This window comes from Liolophura sinensis, chromosome 5 (genome assembly GCF_032854445.1).
Source record: "Liolophura sinensis isolate JHLJ2023 chromosome 5, CUHK_Ljap_v2, whole genome shotgun sequence".
Lineage (NCBI taxonomy): Eukaryota > Metazoa > Mollusca > Polyplacophora > Chitonida > Chitonidae > Liolophura > Liolophura sinensis.
The window spans coordinates 11,545,910-11,565,970 of NC_088299.1; the positions used below are offsets into that span (position 1 = coordinate 11,545,910).

The window sequence follows — 20,061 nt, forward strand, 5'->3', positions numbered from 1 at the left end:
ATGTACGTCACACTTGGGAAACTAATTAAGTTAACTGTTATAGCTAATAGAAGAATGGGCACTCCAGTCCATTTCTTTCACACCCAAAGTATAATGTGTAAGTGAAATATTCCAGACACATTCTTTAAAATGGTGTAAAACAGCCTTAACAAAATAAAAGGATTTACCCGTAATGTCCTAAACTTGCGTCACAAATAATTGTCACAAAATTGTTTGGTGCTAAAACTTTAATTTTCCAGTAGAATATCGTAACATGTTTCAAGCAAACCTCAAAACACCTTTCTTTAATAAAATTCTAAAAATCATGAAAAACGGGTAAGTTAGTCATGGACGAAATTTATGGTCATCTTGGTACCTTAGTTTTCATGAACATCACACTGGGAGCCATACATGTACTGAACACATAAACCAGAATTTCAATAACTGTTCAAGTTGTTTATTTTACAGTCTAAAAGTCTATGTACAGGACATCCTCTATATATGGCAGGACTGGGTGTCTAGTATCTGAAAGTTCCGTGGGTAGGTTATCCGATTCATCCTTAACCAGAAGGCTCGTGGGGCTCCATTCACTGGACGGTCATTCTCTTTGATTCATTCGGTTGTGACAAGGGAGGTAACTCTAACTGAAGTCACTCAAATAAAAAAAAAACCCTTTCTAATTTGAGGTTTATATACGGTGGGTACAAATGTCTTCCTTTTGAAATTCTTAAAATCAGCACGTGTGAACATAATGCAAATGGTTAACCAGCAGCAATTTGCATATAGTTAAAGATATATGTATTTTAAAATTCAAAAAATAGTCATGCTTTAGTGAGAAAATAAGGCTCACTGTGTGACAAATATTCTAACAACGATGAAAAATAATTCTAAACTTAAAAGAAAAAAATCCTTGAAATTCAAATAATTTAACAACCCGATACATCAGATGTAAAGTGAATTCGAAATAATGTTTAACGAAATCCAAACAATATATGGGACAAAATTCATGGGGAAGGAGTTGAGAGAGAAGTTTTGACAGGTTTCAAAGGTGGTGAAAGACTGATCAGCATTTCAGCAAGTCTGGCAAGGTGTAGTTCTAACGATTCCTTGAAAGATATGGCAGCTCTCTCTTATCATGCTAGCCTACTATGGATACCTTAACATCAGTAAGCAAACAGTCAGCATAACATCAGACTCTCAGAATCTCTCAACAAGATGTCAATTAATGTTAGTTAGAGAGCCTGATTCAATGTTATCTACATAAATTGTTCTGTATAAGCAGGCAAGCAGTGACATATATCTACACATGACTAAAGGCAGCTGTGACAATGACTAGCACTGGTCAATTCATCTGACCAATCAGCATCCAGAGTAGACAAAAATTAGAATAATATAGCTATGAGATCTAATGCTGGTGTCACACTCTACCGTAGTTACCATACCAGCAGATACATTTTGGGTGGCTGTTTGAGCATTAAAGCTAAAAAATACTGTCACAAAAAAATTCAAACACATGAATAAAGCAAATAAGGTAATGATGCAGCTATGCTTTCTAGTGATTAAAAATGATAAAGATAGATTGTAGAGACTAGCAAATTGTCCCTAAATAATTGATCTGCAGCACTTAAGTGAAAGCAGAATGAGAGACAGACGCTAATATTTTTATCAACAACTTCATCGTTCTTTAGCATCAATTCAAAGGACTCAAACCGCTCTTAAAAGAAAACAATCACATAAACTTTAGCAGATTTCACTACATTCTTTAAACTCTGTTGGAATATTAAGACAACCTTGATTATCTAACAAAGCAACCAATCACAACTCATTAAGCTTGAAAGAACTTCTATATATCACAGCTCAGGTAAAGTGAAAACAAGCAGCCCGCCGCCTATGAATTTACAGGTACATGTGCACAACCTGGAAAATGAAACTGAAAGTAGTGCCCGTGTCACATGTCAAATAGTCCTGTCTTTCAGTCACACATTTCTAGTGAAGGACAATTTACTTAAACTAGATTCATTTTACGTCCAGATTGAAAATTCCAAACTTAAAACATGAAAATTAACTTTAACTGTTTCCTATGCTTTTGAAATCAGATCAAAGGTAGCAGCAATGTTAATAATAATAATAATAATAATAATAATAAAATATTATACTTAACAACATGTACATCCAAGAAAATTCCTTAAAATATGTAAATGAGTCTAAAGTTATAAATTTTCTAAATGAAACAATGAAACGATTTGATCAAAGGCAATCTGAATAATGGAAGCCCCCCATCTTTCAACGAAAATCCACAAAATATCCTCCTGTAGTACAAATCAATTTAAAATACAGTTATATGTGCAAATTTTATGTCAACATTTCCCATTCTGTATCATGCAGGTTGACTAGCACATTTAGATTTCGTAGATAACAATATTACCAAAGGCCCACAATTGCTGCATATTCTGTATTGTATATACTGTTCTTGCATATGGTTGACACACTTTGTAATGGTGTGTTGGTACTCTCCTGAGACAAAATTTCCCAGAAGCACCTTTGTGTTAACATGTTGTTGTTCTAAAACGAGCTATTCTTGAGACAACTTTTCTGTTAGCATGTCCTTGTTTTCCATGAACAATTAGGTGTACCATAGTTATCTCCCTTCATCAGGGATTAAACTATAGGTTCTGGGATACCAGATATTCGATTACAACTATTTCAACACTGGTTCTGGGAGGTTTGTTAAAAGATGGGCAGCCGACGGATGGCAAAATGCGATGACGACAGAATGATGAGGGCGATGAGACGTGGGCGAGATGGAGGAAGGGCATCTTTTCATCAGACGACGTCAGAGAAGGCCGCCACTGCCTGCTTTTCTTCCTCATCCAAACCTCCTTTTAATGTACGGCGTACTGTGAAAAGACGAACAGGATTGTTTAGTTAAGTGAGCTTATTGGACAAGGGCAGACATTCAAGAGTTATACACATAAACACATCAGAAATGCACACCACCTCACAGGACAGCCACAAAATACCACTTACTGACATTAAGACCCATTTTCTCATACTTCAAAAAAATAATTTTAAAGTCAAAGAACATATATAAGTTAGCACAAGCAAAAATACATGTAAAACTAAAAACAGTATCTGCAACTGAACCTTTAAAAATTTGAACATTTGCATTTTATTTAGTTAAAAATCTTGAAAAAAAAAATAATAAATTTACCGGTACAGGACATTTCAGATATGTTTCAGTAGTCTTTCCCCTGATGCTTTCTTCAATTTTATTTCTTTCACCCAATTTGAATTCCTCGTTAATTCATGGCATTATTGAACCAATAATTTTGTGTTTAAAAATGATCTTGATGTTGCGTGAAAAACAAAAGTTTCTCATGAGAACCATGCATGCACATCAGATAGATTAAGTTCCATGATCTGAGAAAACTTTCATGATTTGTGATCAACATCAAGGATATTAACATCAATGCAAATGTTTTTTTGTTTTTTTGTTTTTTTTTTGACTGAAATCAAGGTCATAGCAAATACAGGCCAGTGAGATTGCATCCTCATGACCAGTAGGATCCATGATTTTGATTTCAGCTCTGGAATTAACGTTGACATAAAACTTGACTGAACAGATATTAAAACAGAAGATCACATATAAACTTTAGTACAGAATAACAACTGTACTCGAATTAGATGCGTGTGTATCAAACTTGGGACATGAACCGCTGACAAATTATTCAACATTAACAACAGGTGTTTCATAAACTAAACAAAAGGATGTATATATAAGAATAATAAATTCAATAAAAATTATAGCTCCATAAAAAATTTCATTCAAAATCAATCAGATAGCCATTGAAATACGAATTAAGTATTTCATTTTGAAACATAAATCACACAGTTCGTAGCGAGACAAGACATGATGTAAATCACTTGGGATCAAAACTTTTGATAAGGCATGTTTAATGCCAATTTGTAAGACTGTCTGGAATTTGAAGAAGTTTTCAGGATACCACGATATATATATATATGTATATAATAAAGGTGCATTCAGCTAGAGGCAAGCAAAATCATCAAGCAAGACACAAAAAAAAAAACTACCAGAAAAACATCTAAAACATAACCGAAATAACAAAATTGAAGAGTTCTGCCAATATCAATATTTTAAAGTGAATGAACAGCAAATGTGAAAACACAATTCATGTGGTTTCAATGCGTACCCCATTAAAGATGGGGTCTAGAATATACAGCCTGTTTGTTATGGTTTACTAGGCCAGCAGACAGTGAGAGTGACGCATGGATGTATTCAAACTGTGGCCTCAGGAAAATTTCCAAAAAAAAAGATAACATAGGCAAAACTCTTAAAATCATAATCAACGATCAACAGACCTGAAAGAAATATAAACAAATTGTTGCAAAATTTAGTACAATGAATGCATATCAACAGCACTTGTAAACATTTAATTGAGTATGAATGTCACAAATAAAATGCACCGTCATCCTTCCCTTGCTAATTCATAACATCTATTCTTACATCTGAGCAGTAAAGGCATTTTATACTTCCATCAGAAACTTTTGCTAATTTAAATGTTGTCCCGAAAGCATTAAAATGATTTGTTGCATCAAGATATGCAACTTATATCAGAAATTGACTTAAACTGTTGCGTGAAACTTGAAAGAAAATGTGATGACAACATCACATCACCATATTATGACAGTTTAATTTGGATTTTGGACTATGAAATCTCCAATTATAGTTAATGTAATAACTATAACCATAATTTTTGGTTGAAATGAAGAAACCTCTTAATACCTTGTAGTATAGTGAATTTAGACCTTATGCTATTAACAATCACCATAATTCTTCAACCTTTGCAACAATACTTTGAAACATTTCGAGAGAACTATGGAGTGTAGAGAAATATAATTTTCAAAGTTGTGTGAAGGCTGACTTCTTAATAGCACAAACACATCATTTTAGAATGATTTTCATTGATGAAACAAATTCTGATGAAACTGATGCACAAATTCCGCTGACAAAAGTTTGGCAGTTGAGAAGGTTGAAGATTTAGTTTGCTTTCAGTTTCAGTCAAACATATATTCCATAAACAGCCACTGTATAAAGTTGTTGGTAAATTCATATTATAGAGAGTCAGGGAAGGATGATTGCATTAATATAAATTAGTTCACACAGATCATTTTCATGGTTATCATGTCAACGGACAGTGTGTAACAAGTGCTTTTCATACACACTAACAGACTGTACGTACAATAACATGTATAAGTGTGCCACTGAACAAAGTGTGCCACTGTACAAAGTGTGCAGTCCTGGCAAATTGCAGCAACACACCTGGTGGATCACATGCTGTTCAATAGATCTGCATATGCGTATGCATATAGATTGCTTCCGAAACAATAATGTTCCTTTTTGGTTTATTAAATGTTTTGTTTTGCACACGCAGAAATTGTTTCCAGAATGATTGAATACTCTTGATGGGCTAACCATAATCTTTCTCAAAACATGTTTTTGTTTGCCCCACAGCAAAAGGGTAAAGAGAATTTAACTACTCTTTCCAACCAAGTCTGTAGAAAACCATTTTAATATCTATATTTTTAATGCATTTTCCCAGAAGAAAACATTAGAGCGTATGGCAATTAATTAAACATCCCCACCAGTTGCTTCCCAGCAAACTGCCATGCCATCACAAAGAGCACATAGTATGACGTTATGAACTAGAACATTCAACATGTTCCCTGCTTGACTACTGTCCAATGCAGTCAGATAAACACAATTTGCATATCAGAAGTTTTTCACTGTAAATGGTCTTTACCTAGAGCCCAAGTCACTCACTCACTCTCATAGACTGAAATAGGTATGGAAATTCATACAAAATTTCTGACCTCAGAACTATACTCATACAAAATTTCTGACCTCAGAACTATACTCATACAAAATTTCTGACCTCAGAACTATACACATACCTACAGCCATTGTACCAATGTACATATCCATTCGCAGTCTTAACATTTATTGATAAACTAAATAAACTTTTAATTTTTCAAAAAAATTTTATGTCTTCAGCTGACAGTGCCGCTTTGATAACATCAAAATTTTAGGATATATTTCAAAGCAGAACGTTTAATTATTTATTCAATAACACAAAGATATGAAATTAAAAGATTCCCAGTAAATGTATAGGATAAACCTGAAAAACTTTGTTTTTCTCTTTCACATTTAAATTTTCAATTGTTTAATCATCAAGATTTATTCTTTTAGAATATGTTTAGTTTATTTTTTTGTTATCATATTTAAGAATCAATTGTTTGTTTTTTCTTCTATATGGTTTTAATAATCAAAGTATCATTTGAAATTGAGGCTGTTTTTTTTTTTATTTTTTTAAACAATTTAGTGCGTAAGAACCTGGAAACTTACAAGATTTCCGCTGATTTCCCGCTCGTTTTCGTTGCCTTGGTGCTCTACTCATTGGTTTTGTGGCTGTACGAACACAAGCCTCTAAGATTTCATCATCACCCGTATCGAATTCAGAATCTGTTGTCAGACAGCTCCTTGAACCACTCAGTGAACCTGGTGTAGACAAAAATAAAACAAATCAATTCAGAAGATTTTCCACAATATTTCAAAAATTATCATTAACTCTTTGTATGGATATTTCAAACTTGGAAGTTCTGAAATAACAGACGCCATGAAGATGCAGAATAGCTAGGGCACTTTTACAACTGAAACTCTGTCATAATGCATAGTACAAAAGCATACGGTAAAAAAGCGCAAACACCACAAAAAGTTGCAACAGTAATTCTTTTCTGACTAACATTTATACCAAATGACCTAAAATTTTGAGCCCGGGAAGTAACCCAAGACCATCCGCAGGTTGCTGACAGACCTTCCCAAGTACTTCTCACGTACTTTGCATTGCATTCAAGTCAACAGTTACATACCTAGTTTTCTGCGAGACTTCTGACCAGGTAAGGAGCCATCTTCGGCACTGGTGTAGCCATTGGCCAAGAGTTTCGACAGGGCGTCATCGCTCTCTACCCCACGCTTGTACGACTCCGCCTATTGACATAGATTACACAAATAATTTCCACTCAGAAACTGATCTGTGCACATTACAGCACGATAACTCTCCTTTCTCTAAAAGCAACAACATACACGTATGTGTTATTAATCAACAGCACTGCAACAAAAAAAACTAGCAAAATAATACGTAACTTTCCCTTTTCAATATAATAACACATTATGCACTATTTACAGCAAATTAGAGAGAAAGCTATAATTTCTCAGAAATAGTACATCAGAAAATCTAAAATGTGAATATTTAACACAACACAAACTGACAACAACAAATTCGAAAAGCACTTCTTCAAAAGTTTCGTAGCCATGTCACAAGCATCCTATAAAACAGGACTACTCACATCCATGATCATCTTGCCCCTGGTCTTCTTCCTCTCTCGTTGCTTCTCCTTCTTCAGCATCTGTTGTAGAACTTTCTCCCTTGTCGTGCGGAACTCCAGAGCAAACTCGCTAATGATCTTACAGAAATAGTTGATCTTTGTGTCCTTGGCCTGATGTACAGGCAGTCCCATGTACAACAATAGCTTGCTATACCTGTAAGTAACACACAAAAAAACGATAATTTCCAGCCCAATGGAAATTTGACGTACTAGTGATATATTATAAACTTTTACACGTCACAGGCATTTACATAATGCTCATTTGCATAATGCTCATTTACATAATCCTCATTTACATAATGCTCAACAGGAATCTTCTAAGGATACCCACTACAATCAAACCGATCTTTCAATGGAACAACAGAAAGTAATCAGCAGGGCTGTAATTAATGTAAATAGTCAAGAAATTTCATCCAATGATAACTTGCTCCTTTTCCTCCATTCTGGGAGTTCAATGTTTTGGGGTTTGAAGATAGGATGATTTTTTTTTTTTTTTTAAATGGCCCTATGCTGATATTATTTTTAAGAAACATTACGAAAAATTGATGGTCATAAGGCAATGTTATGTATGAGAAAAATTTTGGAAAATTGATTTATGAAGTTTGGGGAAAGTGGGCTCCATACTGCAAGCATCGTGACGAGGCGTTACCTGTTCATGACTCGCTGGTACACCATCTGTAACACCATGATCCTCTCAGCGGCATCAGACAGAAACTCCGCATTCCTGTAACAATCAAAACACACTTCATTACTGGAATGCAGATACATGTAGATATAAGTAAACTTATTTATTTATACGATTTTATTGTAGTTTTACCGAAACGAAGGACAATTCACTGCAGCTGTGGTGGTGAGGTGGCATTCATAGGATTCTAAAGATTGAACGTTATAATGCTTTATACATTTCTGAAACTTCATTACCCAGTTTGAACGATAACTCATACACAGACAAGACTGACACTTTATGAAAGGTAATTGTTTGACCTTTTCTAAAATAGCAAAAACTAAATCTTACAGATTTTAGTCTAAATACTCTCTGAACGAAAAAGGTTTACCTTGTTTTTGCGACTGCATAACTGCCATCATGTTTGGCGATGGCTCGGAGATGATCCCATGAGCGTTTACACTGGAACTCCATCTTGTCTAACTTCTTTACCAGTTCCTCCCAGTCCACCTGTCAAAATTCACATCACAATTTTCAAAATGCACCTAAATTAAAGACGACAAACTCTTTATCAAATTTGAATCTAAAGAATCTATTAAAAATTGAACAGTCTAAAAATATAAAAGGATTTTGCATTATGCTATAATATCATCATTCTTGGAATTTTTTAAAAAAAAATTAAACATCAAATTACTTTTAAGTTTTATCTACTACCAAACAGTGATAACTCGCTTACCTTGGCACACCTGGCAATTGGCCCAATGTCAGAATAGAGGTCCGTACTGTCTGGAAACTGCTCCAAGACGATGGTACACAAATGGTGAAGCAAGGAGTGTTTATGGACCGTGTCTTTTACCTCAGGTACCTTGGACAGGTAATCGATCGAAAATGCCCGTGACTGTTGAGGTAGAAAACACCAGAAATGTTTGATGATGTTTTATAAAATCCACTAAACTTGAAATGGGCAGACAGCGTTAGGAGAACACTGGAGAATAGCAAAACTACAAAAAAGTCATCAGTGACTGGGTTCAATTGTCAATTCAGTCTGCCGATTCACTGCTGTAATTCTTCAACCTTTTCGCTTGTAAAGTGTTTATTCAAGCACATTCTGAAGGCAATATTCTGTGTTACTCTTTTTGAAGCCCTGACACTGGCCAATCCAACCGATGTAGTTTTGTCTCCAAAATCAAATAAAAAAGGTGCATAAACTGCACTGAAAGTTGCTCTTTTAAGTGTGAAGATCGACAAATTAGGGTCAAGGGTAGTAAAGTGGTCCATGTATTTTCACCTACCGTAGCTCCATTTAGGAAGTTACCGATGGCTAAGACTGTGGTCAGGATATACTTAAAGGTTTTGTTTTCAATCAGGTCCTCAATTCCTTGCTTCAGGTCCATCAATGGCTCAGCCACCTCCTGTGAACAAATGCCAGGTAAAACCCATTGTTACTTGCCGTGCATAACAATGCATGCTAAAAATGTCTATAACTACACAAATTATGATCAATGAAATATTAACCATCTTCAATCTACACATTGGTACAGCATGAAAGTAGGATGTTTTTGTTTTGTTTTGTTTTGTTTTTGTTTTTTTTCATTACAATGTGGTTTTGTCTCTTGTATATATCTTTCACCATCATGGTAGTTCAATCCAATAATGGCACCACAAACTTCAGTATTGTCATTAATTTTTAATATTAACATTTAAAAGCATTCAAAAATAGCAACTGTAGTCTGCTTCCTCATCACAGCAATCATGGCAATTGTGTCCCTGGATATTTTACAAACAAACCACGATTTAACATATGATTGAAGGTCAAACGTAACAGTTACAAAACAAAACCGGGGCATTGCATGAATAAAATTTGCAGTTTTCTCATTGCTTTTCCTAATTTTTCCAGAAACAGGCACACTTTTTTTTATAAATATTGAAGTTTTCTAGTTCCACATTTCCAGTTTGCATACTTCACCTGTTCCATATTCTCATAGTCAAGCTTGAATTGCCAGAGTTGCAGTCTGGCCTCCAGTTCACTGACGGAGGATAAGATAAGGAGGAACTGTTCAGCGGTGCCCAAAGGCGTGTCGGGATTGGCCATTTGGGCATCCTGGATCTTGTTGCGCTCTTCCTCTGTGGGGATCATTGTCTCCAGGATTTTCTGAAAACAGACCAAGAGACAGGTTAGGTTGTAAGACTACTGTTATGTAATGCCTAATGTAATGTATTACAAAGGTTATTAGCTGGTTTTAAATGATGAACAAATCGACTGGATAATTGACTGATATGCAATACGGAAATTTTTTTTTTCAAATCAATTTACAATGTAGGCAGGTCAGGTTTATGACTGATGGAAATCCATAGATGTAAAGAATAGGTATATCTATTAGTAAGTATAAAATGCAATGAAGCAAAATATGCATATGGACTTTTATCGATATGTTTGATTTTTTATACTATATATGTATCCAATAACACACATGTACCACTGTTCATATCAACCTGTCTCGATATGTCGGATTGATATTACCACTGTTCACGTGAACCTTTATCGATATGTTTTATTCATATTTTATGCGACAATATATGAGGGTAGAAGAAACTGGGCAGATGTCAAAACCACCCAACTACCTGAATCACAAGGTTCCAATACCTGACTTATCAAGAATAGGATTCAAAGATACACCTTTATCAGTCAAGATCATGTAGTCTTAAACTAAGGCACCACCACAAACGACTGAATGGGCGAAGTGCCGGCACATTCCTATTCATGTTATATCATAATTAACCTAAATGACTCCTAATTTCACCGATGACTAAGCTACTTATTTCTTTATATCTGTCTGGGAAAACCTAAGTTTCAGCACAAGATGTAATATTTTACAACATTAATTTGCTTACAAAATCCACTTTTTAGAGCAAAATTTGAAGTCAAACTATCTACAAGTAATAAAGGAACAAACCTCGATGCCTTCCTTGCTCATGATGGTGTTGTCCATCTTCAAGATGGCCGTCTTGATGGTACGTGGGGGAGGTAGCTTTGTCATACCAATGTTAATGGCATTGGACCTCTTAGCATCCAGAACTGTAATCTCCTTCTTGTTCTGGTCTTGTTTCTGGTGTTCAATATACATGTCAGTTAGTCTCAACACTTGTACACAACAAAACAGCATGCAATGAGATGTTCATTAAGCTACCACTGAGTTATCTTCCCTTAGACAACATTAACATGTTGTCTAAGCCTAACGGTCCTTCGGACATAACTCAGCATTTCTATTTAACAACAGAAACGGAAGATCGGAACCGAAAGTTACAAGAACAATTGTGACGTCAGACAACAAGACCTTGTGGACAATGGAGACAACAGAAATAAATAATAATAAATAATACCATAAAGTGAGATAGAGGAAAAACAGAGATACCAGATTATGACATCAGATAACCTAGCCACCATGGACAAAGGAGACTACAGAAACACCATGATGTGAGATAGTGGCAAACCCTTTTTGCTTACCTCTGCAGGGGTCCTGAGGACCCCACTAAGACACCAGATTACAAAACCATGTGACAATGAAGACTACAGAAACACCATAAATTGACACCAAAGAAAACTTACTGACATGACAAGAGATAGATGTAGGCCTACACGACCATGAGGACAGCGGAGATTACAGAAACACCATGAACTGACATGAAGGACTATTAGGAACTATTACAGTACATTTATTCAGTGACAGGTGAGACAGAGTACACAACAGGTATGGTATGTATGTCTATAAGCAAGGGTGGAAACAAGAGCAGAACATCCATGGGTAAGGGGTGTTTTAGGGTAAAACTGCCCTTGTCTTTAACATACATGTACTGTAATTGGATAAATCAGAACAATTTCTTGAGGCGGTTACAAGACGAAATCCTAAGAACACGGAATCTGCTAACGAAATTTTATCAGGAAAGGTAAAAAGATCAGCAGAATAAGGAAATGATTTCTTCAAAGAAATTCTGTGAAATGGTTAAATGTTTGTGGAGAAAATCTGTGCTGCAAAGATAATGTAAGTTCAGTAAAGAAATTAATAGTTAGATGTAGGCAAATTAGGATCTGTGTATCTAGCTAATTATTTATAGAGGATGCATACGTGAGGCAAAACATACACAGCGACAATTAAACAGGTGGACGATCAAAAATACAGCCAACACACTAAGTGACAGTCATAGACTAGGTATAGCCAAAGACATGGAGAAGCAATCATACAGACACACGTCACAGCGATGGACAGTCAAACATTAGGAACAGCCTCCGAGATAAGCAAACATACAGATAAATACAGTATATGAACAGTCCAACATGATGACACAGACGATTTGTACATGTTCCTCACTGCAGTAGCACTGGGTCCTCTTTCACAAAACTTTGTAAATCATTTTTTCTCATATATGACGTCGCCTTATGGCACGATAACCTGGACGTCTTTGACGAAAAAGTTTAGAGAAATATGCGTTACGAAGTTTTATGAAAGTGGCGCCTGTTCTACTAAGCTTTGGACAGGCAAGTATTTCATCACCATAGCAGTATTTCAGCTCGGTCCATTCACAAATGTACAATAGCTCATGAGCTAATACTTCAAACAAATAAACAGCAAACAATGGACACTTTTACACGATGAACTAAAGCACACACATGTATATGAAAGCAAAAATGGCTTAATACATGGATATCAATGTACATGTACACTTAAGCAAGCCCACAATGTATACATGTACACTGCACACAAGATGGAGTGCATGAAAAAAGCATATATACACTGTACTATTATGTAAGATATTGTACATATTCTGAAGCCATACTAGTTTTCTCACATTATAAGACTTGATAGCACAAATCTAAACTAGCTAAAGTCCTAAATGTGAGGATACACATAAAGACATATTGTCTTGTGGATTTTGGACAGTATCATTCTTTGGACAACAGGCAAAAATCCCAAAGGGAGAGAACCCTTTCAGGGAAGAGAACCTTTTAGTGGAAATCAATTCAAAACAATGAAAGATGCTTAGTCCAAAATCACAAGAATGCATTCATGTATAATAGATATATATATACAGATAGATAGATAAAAGCTTGGTTTTGGCATATATAAATCCATTCAATAACAATCACTTAAGCCACAAGAAGACACACCTTCAAGTTAAGTTTTGTTTTAAGTTTAGATGTTGTCATAAAATCTAGCAACTATTAAAAATACTAAGCACAAGCCTTACCACAATTTCCTGTTAGTGTGTTGTCAAACATGCATCAACAGCCACGACAAGTGCATGTGGAAAAGAGAGAGACAAAAAAATGTGACAATTTCAATAGAATAATAGTTGCAATTTAAGATCAAGATATATTTGATTATACCAAGTTAATCACTGTTTGCAAGTCTTCAAAATTATATCGACTTGTACAAAAAAATCCACTTACAATTATAGCTGATTTTTTGACATTATTACACTGTAAAAGATTCAGGAAGATTTAAGTGTCTAAAAGTTGTAGAGACTTCCTGAAATCAGAGGATTAAAAAAGCCCTGCTTCTTAACATGCTTTTAAATAGATATGGTACAGATTCACTCTGTTTAGAATAGGTATGCAGGCCATCACTATATGTACTCATCAGTCAAATTTCTATCTCTTTTTTGTTTTCAAATTCTGTTCTAATTTCTAAAATCTTTAAAAACAAAATAAACAAACATACTGAAGGAGGAAGGATGACTAACACTTACCTTTGCCTTCATTTCATTGGTCTTTGATTCAAAGAGGTGTTCAAGGCGATCCACATCTAACTTGATTGGCACTTTGACCACTTCCTTCCAGATTGTGTCTCCTTGGGTGGCTGGATGTGGTACATTGTTCTGAAGTTCTCTCCAGTGGAGTTTTAATGTTTTCTTGTTCTTCTTAAGGTTAGCCCCTGGGGGAGGGGGACCTTTCTCTACTGGGGCAGCAGATCTGCCAGGAAACGATGGGGGTGGTGGTGGAGCGCCTGGGGGTGGGGGAGGTGGTGGTGGAGCACCACCCATCATTGGCGGAGGAGGTGGAGGCGGGATTCCTCCCATCATGGGAGGTGGTGGAGGTACCCCGCCTAACATCTGAGCAGGCGGCTGAGGTGCGAAAACATCCACAGCTTCTTCTTCCCTCAAATCAGAGAAGTCCATGTTTTTGATTTTCAACGGGCGTTTCAACTTCTTCTGAAGCTGCTCCCAGAGGATGTCACTCTCTGACTTTTTGACTTCCTGCAACTGTTCTTGGCTAGGTTGTTTCTGGCCCACAGAGGACCGCAGCTGCTTCGTAGCAATTGTGTCACCTTGTTTCCCAGCAAACGAATCCTTCGCCTTGTTTATCATTCCACTGCGATCCCCTGATGGACCTGCTGGACCCTGGGGCTCTACATCGGGTTGTGCGGGGCCCTGGGGGCCATACCTGTCCTTAACACTTCCCCTTTCTGCAGGAGCAGCTGGCTGGGGCTCGGGAACGTCTTCTCTGTAGCCACCATGCTGCATCTTGCCTTGAAGATGGGCCAATGGCTGAGGGACTGCCTGAGGGGCTGGGTGAACATCTTCGCTAGCATCATCCAAACTGGGGCGGGACATTCGGTACAAGAGCCATTTCTGGTTCTCGCTCTCCTCATTCATGCTGTTATTAATGGCGTTGTTGTGAGCTTCCATCTCACGTCGCTTCTGCTGAGCGCGTTTCTGAGGCGCCCCCACATCATCGGTGCTTACGTACCCAGATTCCTTTGAGTCTTGATTCCTATGGTGAGGTGTCATTTGCTCTTCTGCCATAGAGTTACTCTTCTCAAACCGATTCCTTCGTTGATTGATCAAACTTTGATCATCTAACAGAGAAATTATGCAAATAAGCAAGTTGAAAGAACACCTACTGATGGAAAACAATAAAGCCAATTACTCCAACAAATTCATGCTAGATCTTTGTTCATGTCTTGGTTTCTCCACACTGGGGACAATGGCTATTCAAAACTCACAAGCACATTCCATGCAGGCATTTAGAACAAATTTTAAAGTAAACTGCATTTAGTTTGACGTGTATCTTTTAATGATACAGATGTAAATTTCCAGCCAGAAAAAAAAAACAGATGTCCAATTTATTTATTTATAAAAATTATAAAACTATAAAGCACATCAATTATTTCAAACAGAAAAAGCTTTTGTTAATCAAATTGATGATATATCAGGAATGACAAAAAAACTCATTATCATACACATTTTTCATACCTTTGTGTCCTACAAATTTTACAATTTTACTTGTATTCATTGTCAAATTGTCAATTACTGATCAAACCATCTACATGTCCGAAATATACCTCCTCTCTATCCCACTACTGTACCCCCACCCCTGAGCTCTCATCTTTAAATACATTATTAAGTATATATAATATATATATATATATATATATATATATATATATATAAAAATACGGAATATATGTGCATGAATGTTAGACAGAATATGCAATGGATAGAGAAAAACAGGTCCTGTAACACATTAAGCTTTAGGACATGCAGTTAGTATGGCATATGCTGGATGGCAACTGCTGGGGTTACAAACTCATAAGATTCTTGTTTATTCTCTGTGAATACTGAAGCAAGAAATGTTAAAAAGCTCATAGATGGATTGCGTGAATTTAAAACTGCTCATCTGCCTGGTCTCTTCTCCATTCTTGACTTCTGGCCATACAAAATTCTTTCCGCGCAATCCTCGGCAGATGTGATTTTTTTACTACGTGAAGCTTAAGACTTGCGCTTAGTGTAAATCTGTTCTACACCAAATTCAATCTAAGACTTCAATACATTACATGGGTTATTTTCCTAATACTCATGTTTCAAATGTGTAAAAGCAGTGTGTTTGTAGTGTGTTTTATGTTTGAAGTTTATGATTCAAATGTACATGTATAAGTGGAAAGTGTTTTCCTGGTTCCAATGAAGAAGAAGAGTGTGTTTTCCTGGTTCCAATGAAGAAGAGGAGTGTTCTTTCCTGGTTCCAATGAAGAGGAGGAGTGTGCTTTTATGTTTCAATAGGAAGTGGAGTGTGCCTTTATGTTTCAATGAAGAGGAGCATGCTTTTATGTTTCAATGAACAAGCTTAGCATCCATTTATGACTCAGATGAAGAAATGAAGTGTGCAATTATGTTTCAGACAAAGAAATGTAGAGTGCATTTATCTATCAGATGAAATGGTGCATGGATTTTTGTTTCAAATGAAGAAGTGAAGTGTGCATTTATAATTCAGATGAAGAATTGGAGTGTGCATTTATGAATCAGATGAAGAAATGGAGTGTGCATTTATGAATCAGATGAAGAAATGGAGTGTGAATTTATGATTTAGATGAAGAAATGGTAAGTGCTCTTATGATTTAGATGAAGAAATGGAAAGAGCTTTTATGTTTCAAAGGAAGAAGTGAACTGTGGCATTTATGTTTCAAATGAAAAAGTGAAAGCAATCTTATGTTTTAAGTACAATGGAAAAGTAGATAAACGCATAGCAGGAAAGTATGTGGCACTACCTAAGAGAGGTTACTTATAACTGAGTGGGCGTACAAGTGAGATTGGCTCCTATGTTGTATGTGAAGCCACTGGTATTTACTTTGTCATTAAGTAGATGTATCAGGTGCAGAAAGTTTGGATCACCACATATCACCAAGAAAAAAAACTGGCATTTATCGTGTAATAATGTTTTGTAGATCTATACCACAGTCTAACCTGATTTAGTTAACACCTACTTCCAGAAACACCTGAACTTTTTGTCCTAACAGGAGTAAAATCTTACCTAATGACTCCACATCACTCAGCGAACTGAACGAAGTTCGTTTGGAGATATCTTGTGGAGCCGACAAACTACTTAATGTACTGGATGTGCTGGCCATGGAGACAGTGTCAGGCTCTCTGGCAGGGACAGTTTGTAATCTACAATTCAACTCCTGAACGTCCACAGCCAGCTCCGGAGATTCACCTTCTAGGTTAATGAATGCAGGTCTAATAGCGTCTTTTTGTCGCACACGGAAATCTTGGGTTATTGCACTTTGGCCGTTACTGTGGCCGTTCATATTGTCATTATTATTATCATAAGATCCGTGCGGCACATTCGGGTGATGAGACAAGTCGGAATGATAACCATTGTTTGTGTTAAACTGACCCCTGTTGTTGTTGTTTCTGCTAGTTTGCCGTGGGGATATTTCACCCTGCCCGTTCCCATTACACACGGGGCTAGCATGCGACTGTGATTCCCTCGTGGGAAACACGGGCTGTTCAGCAGCACTTCGTCTGCGTCGATTTTTCCGCTCTTGCAAGTCTCTACGTAAATCCTCCAGGTTTTTCATCTTGGTACGAATCGATTGGTTGTGTTGATTCTGCCGGTTAAAGGTCTCCTGTCGCCTTTGTGTGATGCTGTAGGGAATAGTCTCTTCAACCAAATCACAGCTCTCTGAACTCCCGTTAAGCGGGGAACATTCTGAGCTTGTCTCTGGGGTTTCTACAGGTGTGTCAGAAGCATGAGGGACAGAAGAAGAGAGATTATTGGTGGAGGCAGCTATAAAATGGTCGCCATTGGCATCACCTTCGACCAATCCACTTTTGAGCTGGTGTCGTCTGTTTGTCTGCCACTCCTGTAGCTCCATGATCAGAGTTTTCTGACGGGTTTGACGGTCACGTCTGTTACGAGGGGATACTGCAGGGGAATACACATGCAGAGCAAACAAAACAATATCAACATAAAACACAAAGCAAATCACATCAACAAATCAGAAGAAATCTAAGGAGAGCATTCCCACAACAAAAAAAAAAGAAAAGACAAACCCAAAAACTAAACTATAAATTTCTATCTGAACAAATTTTAAATCCTAAAATAAACTGTCTGTCCTCAATGTGTGGATATATCAGTGAAGAAGTTTGTTACTTCTGAAAGCATTTCTGAATGTATCAGTGAAGAAGTTTGTTATTTCTGAAAGCACTTTTGAAAGCATTTCTGAAAGCACTTCTGAAAGCATTTCTGGAAGCATTTCTGAAAGCACTTCTGAACGCATATCTGAAAGCACTTCAGAAAACACTTCTGAAAGCATTTCTGGAAGCACTTCTGAAAGCATATGTGAAAGCACTTCTGAAGGCATTTCTGAAAGCATATGTGAAAGCATTTCTGAAAGCACTTCGGAAAGCACTTCTGAAAGCACTTCGGAAAGCACTTCTGAAGGCATTTCTGAAAGCACTTCTGAAAGCATTTCTAAACTGTTTTGTGGAAATGGAATTCTGGGAAGTGACTGTTGCATAGAGACTAGTTCTAGAGTCAGATATAAGGTTAGGCAGTAATAGAATGAATAACAAGTAAATAAGTGCAGGCTTCAACACTAACTTGACTACACTTCACACAAGAAAACACAAACTATATGTGCATTAACAAATATCAAACTTTAGCAAATATTTATGAATTCCACAAATGAAAAATTAGCATGACAAGCGGCAAATGTAACTAGCTCCATGTCATGAACCACACTAGAAAATTGAAGCAAATGTTAATTTCCCAGCAAAACAATAAATAGAATAAAAAAAACAATAGTTTAACCAATCATCTGCAGGCTTCAGTACCTCCATATATAAAATATAATTTGTATGGTTTAAAAAAATATTTAATAGAAAAACTTAATTGAGTACTACATATAAATTATGGCATTAAATCTCATGTTTAAGTATATCCAATAATTTGAAGAAATGAAATGACTTTCATATTACAGACGAGCATTTTACTCACGTTGATTAGCATTTGATCTGGGGGATGTGTTTTGAGAAGAGGGTGGAGATTCATCCTGATGGGGACCGCCTCTCTGTTTTTGAGCACGTAACCTATCGCTTTCCACATTGTCTGGTGGTAGATGCATGCCTCTACAAGAATAAAAAACAAGTTAAATACACTAGATATTCTTCTTTTCCACACAACGTTTCAGAAACGATCCGAGCGATATGACAGATGACTGACTGATGTTTACCACCTAACGTGAAAGATGTAAATCTTAAGAAAGAAAACACATTACAAGTTTAATACGCACAATTGGGAATTGGTTAAAAATGTGTTGTGGGACACGGGTGATAAAGGTATCATTCATTCAAACATGTAGTACTACACTCACTCTTTGGCCTTATTCCTCCTGTCCCTGTACTCGTCTTCTGGTTTTGTTTCATACTGTGTTGGCAAGGGACGACCTTGTTGCTGTTGTAACCTTTGCTGAGACGGCGGAGTACCTGAGGAGTATCGTCGACTTTTGCGGCCCATTTCTTCTTCACTTCTTATCCTTGGCGTCTGCCTATAGTTCCACAAAACAGATCAGGACATAACAAGATTACAACAATAACAGCTTGAAGTTAGCTCAAATGGACTTAATGTGTGTTGGAACTTCAGCATGGCTAAAGTGAGAAAGTTTCCAAAGTAAGCACAAGAACAACAATTCTAGTTTCTTCACTTTGCAACATCCTTCAAAGTTCACACTACATTCAGGAATGTTTCCCTTTATCACGGTGCCATGGTTTAATTGTCGGGGGAAACGGAGCACATCCCGCAGGAGAAATTTAGTGCCGGGCAACATGAAAAAAAGAAAATGTACAAAAACTCACCTTAGATTTTCTACTTGTTTCACATTATCTTGACCATCCTCATGTTTAAGGGAAGCCTGAAAAACAAAACAAAAATAGAGAACCTCCCTTAACAAAAAAAATTTTTGGCATAAATTTATTTATTTGATGTCCAATAAATATGTTGAGTATTTTGCACTTACAAAATGGCTGTAAGGTATACCAGTGGAGGGTAAACCATAGAGCCCGGAGTATGGTCCCAGGAAAACCACTTATTATTAACTGTGAAAAGCCAGAGATGAATTTAAGCAATTAACCTCATTTGTCCTCAGAATACTGGACAAAATGGATCGAGAACAATGAAT

General features: G+C 36.6%; 1 protein-coding gene across 8 annotated transcripts in view; it reads right to left on the reverse strand.

Moving 5' to 3' along the window:
* Nucleotides 1-414: 414 nt before the first annotated feature.
* LOC135465600 (uncharacterized) overlaps nt 415-20,061 on the reverse strand; it is a 101,002-nt gene continuing 81,355 nt past the window's right edge. For 6 of the 8 annotated variants that reach the window (XM_064742872.1, XM_064742867.1, XM_064742868.1 and 3 more), the window contains 15 exons: nt 19,739-19,794; nt 19,258-19,431; nt 18,882-19,012; nt 16,911-17,807; nt 13,853-14,961; nt 11,062-11,214; nt 10,074-10,259; nt 9,400-9,519; nt 8,844-9,005; nt 8,499-8,617; nt 8,093-8,167; nt 7,405-7,597; nt 6,928-7,045; nt 6,404-6,556; nt 415-2,876 (listed from right to left, as the gene is read on the reverse strand). In XM_064742872.1, coding sequence (XP_064598942.1) covers nt 2,803-2,876; nt 6,404-6,556; nt 6,928-7,045; nt 7,405-7,597; nt 8,093-8,167; nt 8,499-8,617; nt 8,844-9,005; nt 9,400-9,519; nt 10,074-10,259; nt 11,062-11,214; nt 13,853-14,961; nt 16,911-17,807; nt 18,882-19,012; nt 19,258-19,431; nt 19,739-19,794 — 3,720 coding nt within the window. In that variant the 3' untranslated portion in view covers nt 415-2,802. Of the gene's footprint in view, nt 2,877-5,801; nt 5,835-6,403; nt 6,557-6,927; nt 7,046-7,404; nt 7,598-8,092; nt 8,168-8,498; nt 8,618-8,843; nt 9,006-9,399; nt 9,520-10,073; nt 10,260-11,061; nt 11,215-13,852; nt 14,962-16,910; nt 17,808-18,881; nt 19,013-19,257; nt 19,432-19,738; nt 19,795-20,061 lie in introns of all 8 variants that reach the window. The other 2 variants (XM_064742869.1, XM_064742874.1) reach the window with 2 other exon arrangements.